Genomic DNA, 13,979 nt, shown 5'->3' with positions numbered 1-13,979 from the left:
TGTCCGTTGTTTTTTTTTTTATTCCTTAAAGTTACTTTGTGCAATTTTATTCTGTGAGTGTTAATGTGTGGTGATTTTGACTTTCCCTCTTAATAATGACTCAAAAAGTGCTGTTTACACCGAGCACTTCCTTCTTGCTAAACATGTGCATTTTTCTTTCGTTACAGTGATCGAGAAGAACGGCATGGTGTGGTCACCCCTCGCACCCAGGATCATCTGCACCTGTGAGGTCTTCTGAGAAAAGGAAGTACGGGACTGCGCATTTCACAAGCAACGCACGTAGAGCGAGTAAACTTTGTGAACACACTGGGGAAAAAAATGGAATGATTCCCAGGCCAGAATGGATGTGGAATAAAGGATACCGCGGAGGGCTCCTCAGGGAAGGGTCTTTGGATACTCTGCCAGCTTTGATATCTGCCTCCCTGTTGGATTTGAGTGTGATAATGCTATAACCCAATGCTTAACAGAGGTATGTATACGTGCGATTGTGTGTTACAACAACGCAGGGATTTCTGGCAGTGTGTGGCATTGTGGTTTTCAATGCAATTCATGTTGCACGTCTTCTAAACTAATAAGTAGGATTAACAGAGAAGAACGAGATTCTTGTCGTTGGGTTTTTGATGGTGTTGTGTTAGGGTGATGTAGCTTTAAAACTTTATTTATGGTAACTTTTTACCCAGGCTTCCTGTAGTTCAGGGAAGTAATCTAGACCACTAGATAGCTCAAGCTGTTAAAGTACTTTGATCTTCTGTAAGGCCATCATCCCCTGCTTTGGCGTTTATTACGTGGAACAGTAGAATTTACTGACTTTCTTTTCCCTGACTTTTTTTGACTATCTGTGGGTTTTCTCCAGGGTAATAAGAGGCCGGCCACACAAGCAGTATTTTTTAGTCTGGGGGGGCTTTCTTTGAGCTGTACATTTGTGGACCAGGTGATACTGTGGTCTGGTATTGTTCTCTGCCACTGTGTTTGTGAAAAGCTGGACTTGACAGACTTCCTCTCAGGAGATATTTCTGCATCGCTCATAAAAAATATGCATAGTAGCACATAGATAAAATGAAGTCTGTTTTTGTAGTTTAGTCTTATAAATGGTGGTCGATTATGTCACCTAAAAGCTCTGGTCAAACACCGCTAGTTTTTTTTTTTTTTGAGATGTTTGACATGTTTTTGCTTTAGTTGGTTTTTGTGTTTTAAAGTTTTTACAATGCTCAGTTATTTAGATCCATCATAAATCGTTATAACTGCATTAAGTGTTATTGGGAAATACCGTTAACACTCCTTTTCGGCTGAGATTTTAATTTTAAAAGCGGTTTGCCTGCTTGCTCTGTACCGCACATGATTTTAAGTCTCAAGCTAATGAAGGGTAGAAATGCAATAATCTGAACTTCTGAGAGCGGCCACATTCTTTGCGGTCTGGGTTGCGAGCAGTAGTAGTTCTTAAATGAGGTAATCTGAGAGTGTGTTGTAGTGGACTGTTTTCTCCTGTGCCGAAATGTATAATAAACGACCTGTAACGGCCAGTGATTAGGGGATCCTGCCTTTGTGAACGTTGCCACAGTGGAGGTTTCTCTTGTGTGCCCTGCTGTTTCAGCAGATTTTTGTAATGTTAAACATATGCCATCTTCTCCAGTCTGGATTTCAGGGGAAACCTGCTTATGTGTGAACGCACACCACACTGGGATGGTTAAAATGTGCTTGTGCTTGATTTTTTTTTGGGGTTGGTGTTGTATGCGTAGACGTGGGGTTGATTCTGAATGGCGAGATTAACCCCATGGATCCTTCACCCAGAACTCCGACACAGGCTTGTAGGTCAAGGGTCAACTGAGATTCCAGAGTGCCAATACGGGGGTCCAGGGGCCCCTGATGGGGCTTACTGGGTTGTAATGCATTTGTTCATCTTTTACATTTTTTTTTCTAATACAGATTGGATTTTGATATCTTTAGTAAATATTTTTTAATATTCTATTTTAATTTATTAATTTAAAGACTTAGATTTTGCCATTTCATTGCATTTTTAAATAAATATTTTCCTTCTGTTTTCACTTTTATTAATTTGAATCTTGAAAAATCTATTAGGATGCTGTTATATTAATATTTACTTAGATTTTGTGTTAATTTAGTCTTCTCCTTTCAAACGTGACTTGATGCGCTTCCATTACATGGTTGCAGTTTTATAAAACTCTGTATGTAGAAATGCCCACCTAATTTAATTTATATTTGCTTTAAAAATGTGTGTGTTTGCTTTAGAACCATGCGTGCGACCCAGACTAAACCCATAAATGCTAATTCATGGCTGTTATTTAGTCCAGCCGATAATTCTTCACTATGATTTACTGATATTACACATTAAGCAGCATGTGGTGTGTTTGCACTCAAGTAGCTTATATTTTCAAAATGAGGACATTTTGATCTCAGCACACTTTCAATTGCATCTAACCTACAGTATAGGCTTTACTTATGCTTATATCCTTATAGGTTCAGCTATTATGCACTGGAACATCTCTTTGACTCGCATGCCCGTTTTTGGGTATAAACCTGGATTTATGCCGTGAGTTAAAGCTTATGCTTATTGCTTGTACCTTGCTTTGTATAATTTGGTTGAGTTATGGTGGGGAAATTTTGAGTGGTCTGCATAGTTCTCCAGTAGGTGCCTGCGTGATGTATGGCATGCCAGTGTGCCGAGGGAGGCAGACAGCCAAATGTTTTCATAATGTTCATTTAAAAGTCTGATCATTCGCCTCCACCATTTCTCGGTTTTGCAGCGCATATAGAAATGTTTGACGCAGCAAGACCTTAATCAGCAGCTGTATAGTACTCAACAACCAGTTGGTTACTGTTGACGGATATAATGGCGCTAAGAAAAAGGCTTTTCATTTGCAGGTAAAAGTGCATTTAGGAACTTGCTGTAATACATTTTTAAAGTCGTTGATTTTTTTTTTTTTTTTTTTTTCCAGACGTGGAATTAGCATGCGAACTGGTTGCCTCTGCAATGGAAATTCCACATCTCTATGCGTTTCAGGCCTGCTAGATAAACAGCAGAGCCTTTACGGACTGAGAGGTGTCGGTCGTGAGGGCGCCTAATGAGACTCGCTAGTTTGACTCCAATTTCTGCCTGTAAAAATACGGTAAGCCGGGTTATTACAGACTTTTGAGATAGTTGCAAAACGGCGGTAATGAGAGAGGACCGAGGAGCGAACCTGCTGGCGAACAGTGAAGAATGGGCCGTATCCTCCTGCCAATTAACCCGATATTCTCCACTCGTTTGGCACCTCCTTGCAGTAACCCCGAACCGGCACCGAACTAATCTAATTAGATCGAGAACACAAAAATGATCCCGGACTACTGGCAGAACGCACAATAAGGGAGCAATTTATTCTCACATGGTGTTAAAAAAGGAGGGAACGGTTGAGTGCAGGCCTGTTGTTTTTAGCGGATTGTTTCCATGAGGCCTGCTCCATATGGTGTCGGAGAGGGGGAAAAAGCCCCGGAGAAGGGGGTAAAGAACAAGGGGGCAGAGAGCTTCAGCGAAGCTGCAAAAACAAAACTTCTCCAGTCAACCCTCTCTAAATTAAAGCGTAATGCCGAGCACACCGCACACTCAGGAGTTGTTTGTTTAAAAAGCCAAACTGCATTAATCAACGTCTTCATCTTCATCGCTAACAGCATGATTTATCTGCTGTTTTTCCCTCCACGCCATTCTTCTTTTTTTTCTTTCTTTCTTTTTTAAAGTAATTGCCAATCCAATGAGCAGCTTTGACAGAGTGCTCCTGACCACATTGTTCACACATTGAGTGATGCCTGCACAGCATCAGTGCACGGCAATATTATGCTTTTGGTTCAAAGCCCAGGTTCAGTTGAGTAGTGTAATACAGATCGTATTACTTGTTTCGGATACAATAATGCAGCTACTTTAACCTGCAATAACTCGCTGCAACATTTGCGATCTTCTCCCCTCAGACCCTCTCAGATACACCTTGTTGGCCAGCTTTAACGTAGTTGAATAGCGCCTGGAGGCCATTGACAGGAGCCTCATGTATCCTGGCCGTGTCTTTGGCAAACACAAACAGTAGCCTTCTAAAGAGCTCTCCATTTGTTTAGAGGAAGTCCCAGAGGCTTGTTACGCTCCCCAACCCCCTTCTCTTGTGGCTATCAGATGTTTATCCTCTACAAGGAGGGCAATTTACAAATGTAAGTGTTGTCACAACACAGGAGGAGACAAAAGGCATCACGTCAGGCAAGGATGCACCTCAGTGTAAGAGTGCCATTATTTTGCAGATTAGAAGGATTCAGGTGAATGTGGGAGCTTCTCTTAGTTTCACGTTGTGGGGAGGACTGAGGCCGTCTAGAGTGGCACAGCTACTGTTTGCTGTGATTTGGCTCTCTCCGTTCGGACTGAAGTTCAGGTCTCTCACATGTCCAGACTCTGTACTTGATGATCTAAGATAGCTTTAGATGTTGCATAATCAAACTTCAAATTATGCCGGTGAGATTTTCTAGTAGAGTTGATAAAATTATAAAAGATGGTATTTATGGTGTTTTCTGACTTTTTTGTTCTAGTAGTGTTTGATAACTTTGTAATGTTTCTTAAGCAGATTGAATTTTTGATTTCAAGCTTTAAGCAATACATTTTCCACCACACATGAACAATGTCAAGTGTGTTCTGATTGGCTGTTATAGTGCTGCATCACAGTATTTTTTTACTATAAACTGAAAGGGAAAATTAAAATGCTGTCGTCATTTACTCCCCCTCATGTCATTCCAAAATTGTATGGCTGACTTTTTTTCTGTGGAACACAAAATAAGATATTTTGATAAATGCACGTGTTTTGTTGCCAGTTTTCTTCAAAATGTCTTCCTCTGTGTTGAGAAGAAAAAGTTATACAATTTTACAACAGCAAGGGGGTCAGTAAATTATTAGAATTTTTGGGTGTATTATACCTGTAGTGTCGCCCATATTTTACATGGCTTTCAGAGTCATTGGATTGCTGTCCTTTTCACACAGCTGCCCGTTCGTTGCTTATGTCAGTTTCAGTCTAAACACATTTAACACTACAGGACTTAAACTGCAGACAGGTCTAGGTATTTAACCTGCTAACTATCACTCAGGTGTCAGTGACGGATCAACGCTTCTTTCAAATTGCGTCTTTGATAATGCAAACATGGAGATCGTCACTCACATGAATGAGCAATGATTTTGCCTCAGATTTGTTGCCAAACTCCATTAACTAAAAGTAAGAGGAAAATCAGGACTAAAAGCATAAGGTGTAAGGCTGTTAATGCCGACATGACAAAAATTATGAAAAGTAAGGGTAGTTTTTACATGTACTAGAGAAGTTTTGTTAAAAAGAAATTAATATTACTTTTGGGCAAAATGTGTATAAAATCATGCATGAAGACTTTCATTATAAAAGCTTTATTTTACATGTAGCAGTTCACCTCATGAGCCCTGTCATGTTGTGATCATATTACCAGATGAATACTACTCATTTGGTAACCAACCCATTATTGCATGCTTTTGCTTGTGTACAGACCTTAAAAAGCAATCTATGGTTAATGGGCACAAAAAAGTAATCACAAGATTTTTTGCATATCTTTCAGGCTGAGCAAACCAGACACTAACTGTCTGTGGTCAGACTTCGCCCTCAGATAGGCATCAGGCTGGAAGACAGGAGTGGGTCCACTCTGTTAAATACAAAACTAGTGAGTCCTACAAGCTCCCTCTCCCCGTCTCCTAGACTGAACTCTGCTGGCTGCACTTTGTCTTTGTCAGAAGAAGATATAGAATTAGTAGCTTACCAGGCATCCCTCCCCTCCCCATCACTACCCGCACCATCTCATAACTCTTCTGGCAAGCCTAAGGAGCTGGTTCCTCATCTGTGGAGGCCGCCACTCTCAACACCTATTATGGTCAATGGGCCTGGGTCCCTGTCAGGGCCTGCTGCCTTTTTGATTCACCACTCGCCTCGGATTCCTCCCCAGGTCGCCTTCTTTTTTCACCATGTCTTCGACTTCCAGATAGGAGATAAAATATCCATAAACAGCACTTGAAAGAGAATGTAAATGTTTATAGGCTTCCTGCAAGACTTATCTGATATTGTTCTTATTTATACGTCGGGCCGGTTGACTTGGAGGCGGTCAGGACAGCCGAACTGGAGCCAAGTAGCTTTAAGTGCTCCTTCGGCTCGGCTTTGCCAATTGCGGCATGGGGGGGAAGATTTAAGCGGACAGTTGGGCAGTGGAGGACCGGGCCAGTGACACCAGGCTGGAAAGAATGTGGTAACAATACAACTATGATTCGCTTCAGCACGTCTTGAGTCCTGATACCTAAACTTTCATCCAATGTAGGGCATTATTTGGGCAGTCGTTTCTTGTTATTCAACTGTGTCTATGAATCAGCTGGCTCGTTCTCACCTATTTGGCAGTTTCCAATCTTGAGGTAGCTGGCAGTATCTTTATTTCAGGCCCACTTTTTGCTCACATTTCTTCTTATTTACCAACTGTAAAACAAAATTTCAGATCTATTTCAAATGATCTTCTCTTTACCTCATTCAGAAACTCTGACTACTCTAAATTTGCACTCTATGACCAAATGTGACACCCTATGTTACCACTTTTCTGGCACTAAACGGCACTCAGATTTCCCATGCAGTATAGCTATGCCATAAATCTGCATGCTACGACCTGCATGCTATAGCTAACTGGGGCATTGACTCTATAGGAAGCTGTTGAGCAGAGAGCCAGACGCTTGTGTAGGCGTCGGGATTGGATTTGTCAATTGTGCTGATATGTTGAGGGTGATCCGAGCCCCAAGCGCTCCACTCAAGGTAGAGAATTATTGTACAGAGGCTAAAACGTAAAAGCTCTCTAGCAAACAGTCATACTCTTGCGTGCACTCACATGCACTTGCATGTACAGGCTTTACAGTCATTATATTGAGAGGAAATGTGTAATATTTGCTCTTATACAGGTACATAATTGCAGTGAGACCAATTATGGCACTCTAGCGCAGTGGAAACCACACATATGAGCATACAGGCATTATTACCTGACCTTTTCTCTGACAAAGACATTGCTACAGAGGAAGAAAGCAACATTTCACCTTCTCAAACAAGGCCCACAGCTTTGCAAGAGCCCATAGGGTTGAAATGATATAAAAATCTCAGTATTATTGAAATTGTCATGATTCTTTAGCAATTTTGGTACTACAGCAATATATGCAATGGAACACACTTATTTAAAAGCTAAACGCTAATGTAAATGTGAAGAAATTAAATATAGCCTCCTATAGCACATAGCCTCCAAGTATTGACTTCAAACATCAAAATATATATTACATTTTTTAAAAAATATATATTTAATAAATAAATAAATAATGACTTGTGGACTTTTTATAAGGCTAAATTTTAATTTAATGTTAATTTTGTGAGCATATCGCAATGTCATTCAAAATGACTAGAGGAATTTTTGAGAATGTAAAATGTCACATGATTTTGAAACACATCTTGGAATTTATTTGGTATATGTGTTTCTAACATGGTTATTGCATGTGGTTTTATTGAATAAAAATGTATCCACCTTCAGTGAGCATGTAAGCTTTTTATGCGCATTTTGTAAACCATTCAAATCTTTGCTTTTCCATTTTAATGCAGTTTCCCAAAATTTGCATAAAACTATGTGGGCAGAAACTCGGCTACTTTGTGTTCTGTACCAAACTGAGTACTGTAATTACTAGAAAGGCTGAAATATCCCCCCCCACTGCCCCAATTTTATTTTAGATTGTCTATTTTTCAGTAACATTTTACTAGCTACTGACTGTTTTAGTCAGTACTTCAGCACTTTTGACATCCTTATCTCACATTATTGTTCCTGTCTCTCACATCACAGGTGATCAAGTGCTCAAATCCTCTAGGAGTGTTCCTGTCTCAAGCAGGCCACGTTCACAGAGCCTAATGATATGTGGCCTACTTATTTTGGTAAAAAGGCAGTGTGACAGACAGTTTGTGTTATAGATAGCGGTGACTTCAGACCTCTGCATGTCTAAGGTATCATCTCTGTCCTCAGTTTACTTCAGCCGTCTTGTTTGGGGTGCCCTTTCTGCTAATAGTACGAATAGCTCAAGACCAAGTCGAGAGCAAATGAGGTGGCATATTTTTCTGCCTACAGGTCATCTTGCTCTGGCTTTTGTTTTCTTTTTATGAGAAGTTATGGTACTTTTTCAGTCATAACGAGAAAATATTAGTGCATTGCTGCTCAGAAATTTGTTCTGCTTCACTAAGCGTAGAATGAGGCAGAGTTCCCATGATGAGAGAGACAGGCAGGTACGTCTTTGCATAAGGATCGCAGATGGTATCAGAGGGTGTGGTTGTTTCTATCAAACAGCTCTGATGACTAATCAGTCCCAAGGCTATATGGCATTTGAAAGGAGAATTATTGTACTATGCAAATAGAGGAATCTTGTACAACCAGTGTGGTTAAACTGCTTCCCTTTACATAGAAAATACCATACAGCGCAAATGACTTGATGGTCTTGTAGGTTGTTGGTGCTTTTTTAGTCTTTTTTTTAAGTCTTTTTTTTTAACAGTGGTGAAAAAGCTGAAATGTTTATTTAGGCAGTTCGTAGTGTCCCACATAACCTAGTTTGTGTGCAAGGGTGGAGTTACAAACAAGTAGCAACTAACAAAGAATATTGTCTGTGTGAAGTTTTATTTGAACACTTTGTGATCTATACGTGTCCAAAGGCCCTGCCTGTACCTTGGCGCTAAGCTTCAGCCGCTTCTGTAATGTTCAACAAGACAAATCTCAAGGTTAAAGCCCTTATTGGTATGTTAAGCGAGCCTTTCCACACATGATTATGTGCAAATATTTTGTCACAGATGCCAGGTGACATACCTGACTTTCTCAAAGGGTGCTTAGCTGTGGCTAATCACATCTGATCACGTTTGGAATCTCTCTAGAGAGGCAGCAGAGATTTTAATACAACAGGCCTCGCTGTCACCAGGATCTGCCTCTGGTTGTGGTTTTCTGGGCAATGTGATAAAGATAATGGGTTGTTTTTTTTTTTTTTTCCTACAGTGGCTAGAAAAGATTTCCTCAGCAAGTGACATTTTGTAAACGATGTGGCAGACGCCAACCTTTGGCCTTTCACATTAAGCCAAACCAGTGTCAAATTCTTAAAGGGATGTTCCAGGTTCAGTATAAGTTGTTTTGTGCGTTTATGTTGTAATGTTTGTTACCACAGAAAAGTAAATGAATAAATAAATATATAAAATATACAATATCTATTTGAAATAGAACTAATAAATCCATACTTCAAAAAATAATTAATTGTGGTTACACAAATGCAGTTAAAAAATCTAGGTTTATCTAAAACGTCTTTGCATGTATCTTATGAAAGTTTACAGATTTTACATGATTGTGATTCATGATAAAAGTACAAATAATGATTTACTTTTCACAGAGAAGGTTGATGAAGCATTTCTATCATAGTAATTTCATGCATTAAGTTGTGGCTGTTCTTTTGCGTATTTTTAAACAGAGACAAATCAGAATTATTTTCTGTAGACCGAGCTTAACTTGACTTGAACCCGGAACATTCCTTAAACTTTGACTCAAACGAAGACCCTAAGCTTTGAAGTTGATTTTCAGACTTGCACGCAAGATATTGCTTTAATATTTCCGTGTGATTCAACACGTATACTCTGAGTCTTGTTTTTTATTTAGTCAAAGAGTTCCTCAGCTTTTTCTGTTTGTTTTATGGAAAGTCAGGTAGTCGGTTTAAAATGGCTAGAGTCCTATAATGAGATTGTGAGAGTCGCTTTAGAGAAGCCTGAGGTATGTCGCAACGTTTTGTGCTTTTAACTCAGAGGGGAAATGCATCTCAGGCTGTGGTTTACTGTTGGTTTCACACTGTAGCTGCAACGGCTTGCTTTGAATGGTAAAAAATATCATTGTAGCACAGGAGGAGAATCAACTTTATTTAAAACTTTCTACCTGTTAAATTTTCTTTTTGTTAAACTCGATGTTCAATCATCTCAACTTGTCTGAAATCTCTGGATATCTTATCTCAAGGTGCGTCTCAGAGTGACTCCACGTTGGTGGGCTGCAATCAGCCGTTTCCTCCTGGGTAGGACATCGGGGAGATGTCAGCTCGTAAAAACCTCATAACCATTTCAGTCATCAAGGTGCAGAGAAGGAAATTAAAGCTATTGTTCTGTCTGCAGGGCCGTTTTAACTGTCTGCTAGTCCTTCATGGGAAAGTTAAAAAACATCACAGAGCAGGAGCTGTTTCTGCTACTCCATAAACGGAGGAGTGTGAAAAGGGGAGAGCGGCCCAGAGCAGGGGGAGAACAGAGGAACCCGAGCAGAAGTGATTTCTCATCAGTGCCTCGGGTAGCATATTGTGCAATGAACAATCACGTCTGACTTTTCCTGTTGCTTAATAAATATATATTTTTAGATGGGTACTACAGCACTGCTTCATGCGTCACGCATATGGTGTGACTTGCTTTCTGAACTGCAGAAATTTGAATTTCACTTGAGATTTAGAAAGACCGCTTGCATGGTTTGGCAGTTCATTAGTGGTGCTGTTTTTATGATGACTTTTATTTATTTTTGATTGTTGAATTGACTTGCCACTTTTTATGAAGATTGTTCAGCAATCCAAAAAGTTTCTCAAATTGCGTTCCAAAATCAAAATACAAAAAAGAGATTATATTTTGCAGAAAGCATATATTACTAAATATATCATATATTATAAATATAAAAAGAATATATTATAAAAGAATATATTATATGAATTAATTTATATTTAAAATTGTCTTTTTTGTAACAGCATGAGAATTTGAGGATAAATGTACTTTATTTTAGTCTTGAAAAAACAGCAAAAAATATTTCTCGTTTTCAAAACATATTTTTACTCTCCATAATCTTTAATCAAAATGCCTTCGCTTGCTCTTCATCTGAAACATTTCCTTTTCTGCTGATGTCTCGTGAGTCAGGTTAAGCAATAGCACAAAAGTTATTTAGGCAATGTTTTAGCATATCCTCATTTAATCTGGGTAATTTCTGGTATAGACTGCCCACTGTTCTCCATCCACGCAGTTCCTAATGCGTAAGTCCTGCCCTACTTTTTTTTTTTTTTCATTAAATGTCCTGTTTCGCTCGGACATGTCACATTCTGGAAGTCAAGCATGTTGCGACCGGCAGTTCACGTAAACTTAAAAAAAAGCATCCATTTCTCAGGTCCTTTAAGTTCCATGAGGTCTTTCTTCCCATCCGTCTCTCCTTCCTTTCTCTCTCTCTCTTTTCACACGCACGCGTACACGCACACTCTCACACACGGTGGCGTTGGCGGAAGCCTGTTATCTGCAGTTCTCTCTAGAGCGCGTGATCCCTGCCCCTCTCTGGCAGCTCGGGGCCTGTGATCACAGGAAGCTTAAGGGAAGCAGTTGTTCTCTGTTGTCTCCGGTTCTAGCATGCGCTGATTGAGTGCACTGAGGCCAGGTCATTCAGACAGGAGCCTCCGCTCTTCCCCCTCCCCGCTGCCTGACTGGAAGGCCGATTGGGGAGAGATTTGGGCAAGACTTGGTAGAAAGTTATTTTTTCTGTTCTGGTATAATGACATTCTGGCCAGAAGGTTCTGGGTCTTGCAAATTAAGCAGGTAGTTGTGAACAAGGCGTCTGTGTGCTGGAAGGTCATGTGCTAATTTGAAAATGGAGTCTGATCAAAGATTTTTCTTGGAAGTTCAAAGGTTTCTGGTTAGAGGTTGACCAATATTTGCTGAGAAGCAATTTTGTAATTAAGTTTAGCTGTGTTTTGCTGAAAATTTTCATTTATATTAAAGATTTATTTATTAGTGCTGAACTTCCTTACAAAATTAACAATGACTTACCCTTGAAAATATTGTAATTGTTAAAATAAATTAAATGTGGTTCATCACTACTGACTTTTTTCATATGAATTGAATTATGTCAAAAGGAATAGAAATAAACTCAACTCAAATCTTTTTGGCATCATTTTGGCATGGCATTTTGAATATTGTTTGTCCATCATACACATGAATTGTTATAGTGTTCTGATGTGATTTACTGTGCTGTTGTGTATCTTCTGCACATACACTACCGTTTAAATTGTGGGGGCGGTAAGATTTTTAGATTTTTCTTAAAGGAAGTCTCTTATGCTCTCAAAGGCTGCATTTATTTAATCAAAAATGCAGTAATAACAGTAATATTTTGGAATATTATTACAATTTAAAATAACTGTTTTCTGTTTTACTATTCTACTGTCAAAATATAATTTATTACTGTAAAGACGCAGCTGGATTTTGAGTAGCCATTGCTCCAGTGTCACATGATCCTTTAGAAATCATTGTAATATGCTGATTTAGTGCTCAAGAAACATTTCTTTGTATTATTAATGTAAATTTTTTTAAGGATGTTTTGAGGAATAGGATGTTCAGAGGAACAGAATATATTAGAAATAGGAATCTTTTGTATTTTTACAATAATAAAATAATAAAGGTCTTTACTGTCTCCTTTTGATGATTTTTATAAAAAACTATTTTAGCCAAAACTACCAAATGGTAATAAGTAATATCATAATATGATAAACAAATATTTAGCATTTGAAAACAAAACCATCTACTAGTAAATCACTAGTGCTTTTACATGAAACCTTGTAGCAGTTTCCTCTATATTCAAATGATGTGAAACTTGTGATGAAATAATATGATGAAATTTTAGAATATCTGTCAAGCATGTTTTGGTCGAGTGCAACAGGTTCACATGCTCTGCAGTTTAGTTCAGTTGATTAAGAGAAGAAGTGGAGAGGGTGGGGGTGGGGGGGGGCAAGTTGGGGAGGTGGGTTAAAACCTTGCCAACATTGCCAAAGGCAACAGTTTTTGGTGTTGTTTCTTTGATGTGAATGAGTTCTCATGAATAAACATGAAGGGGGGTTGTGTTGATTGTATTGTGTACCGTTGACATGCCACGTAAAAAAGGGGGAAAAAAGTCACAGAGAGGCAGTTAGTCACGGGCCCTTCTTATTGAGCACGTCACCCTTTCACAAGCTGCCTCATGGAAGGAAAACGGGGTGAAGAGAATTATGGGAAAAGCTCTTTATTTTTGACATGCCAACCCCTCCTCTCTCCTTACTCCACAAACACACTTTCTCACTTTCTGACGTTTCTCTGTCAGTTTTGTACTTTCTCCCTCTCACATACTGAAACGACACATTGCTTAAGATGAGGGGACTTCCTGTCTGAGAGTTGTATATGAGTTGTATGTTTCCAGGCTGGATGACTCCACCACAAACACGTAGGAATGAAATCATCCCCTGCAGGTCTGTCAACTTTAAATCATCTGTTTAACGCACAACACTAATTTTGTATGAAGATAAAGATGTAATGAGGTACAGCAAACTATTAATGAAAGCTGATGAGTTATAATTTTCTACCTGAAATGCACTTTTATGATTTTATGTAGAGCTTTTCAAATCTGTTTTTGTAACTCCAGAATCAAAACCTGGCTATCTCCACAGGTTTTAATGAGGAAAACCATAGTCTTCTCTTCAAGTGCTCTTTGCTATTATTTTTCCCAGTTTTTTTCCCTTTTGCATGTTGAAATTTCAAAGTCAGTGGAATATTGGGCGTAGCACAGATCGGCGTTCCCGTACATCTGTATGGAGACAGATTTTGTCAGTCCACGTCTCCTTCAAAGTTTTTAGTGTTGCAGTGGCAGTATTCGTTTTTTTATCATCTTCCTCTCGCACTTTGAGGATGGTAGGAGATTAGTATGCCGTTCCATACATGCACACACACATACACACACCCTCTGAAGAAAGCCCCGTGTTCTGGCAGGCCTGTTGATTTATTTCAGTCTCTAAAGATGTCTCCTCACTTCTTGTTTACATTAAAGGTTGAATCTCTTGTGTAAGGCTGCCTACGTTCCGCACTTTCTCGTTTGATATTCAGCTCTTCCTT

General features: G+C 39.2%; 1 protein-coding gene across 1 annotated transcript in view; it reads left to right on the top strand.

Annotated features, from left to right (window-relative positions):
- Positions 1-392: 392 nt before the first annotated feature.
- The window catches only part of LOC306847500 (zinc finger transcription factor Trps1-like), a 118,104-nt gene continuing 104,517 nt past the window's right edge, over positions 393-13,979 (top strand). The window contains exon 1 of the mRNA XM_079381454.1: positions 393-469. Coding sequence (XP_079237580.1) covers positions 457-469 — 13 coding nt within the window. The 5' untranslated portion in view covers positions 393-456. The remainder of the gene's footprint in view (positions 470-13,979) is intronic.

The sequence above is a fragment of the Barbus barbus genome (assembly GCF_936440315.1).
Source record: "Barbus barbus genome assembly, chromosome: 27".
In the NCBI taxonomy this organism is placed as follows: domain Eukaryota; kingdom Metazoa; phylum Chordata; class Actinopteri; order Cypriniformes; family Cyprinidae; genus Barbus; species Barbus barbus.
The sequence above is the reverse complement of the archived record's forward strand: the minus strand, read 5'-3'. Positions and strand labels throughout refer to the sequence as shown.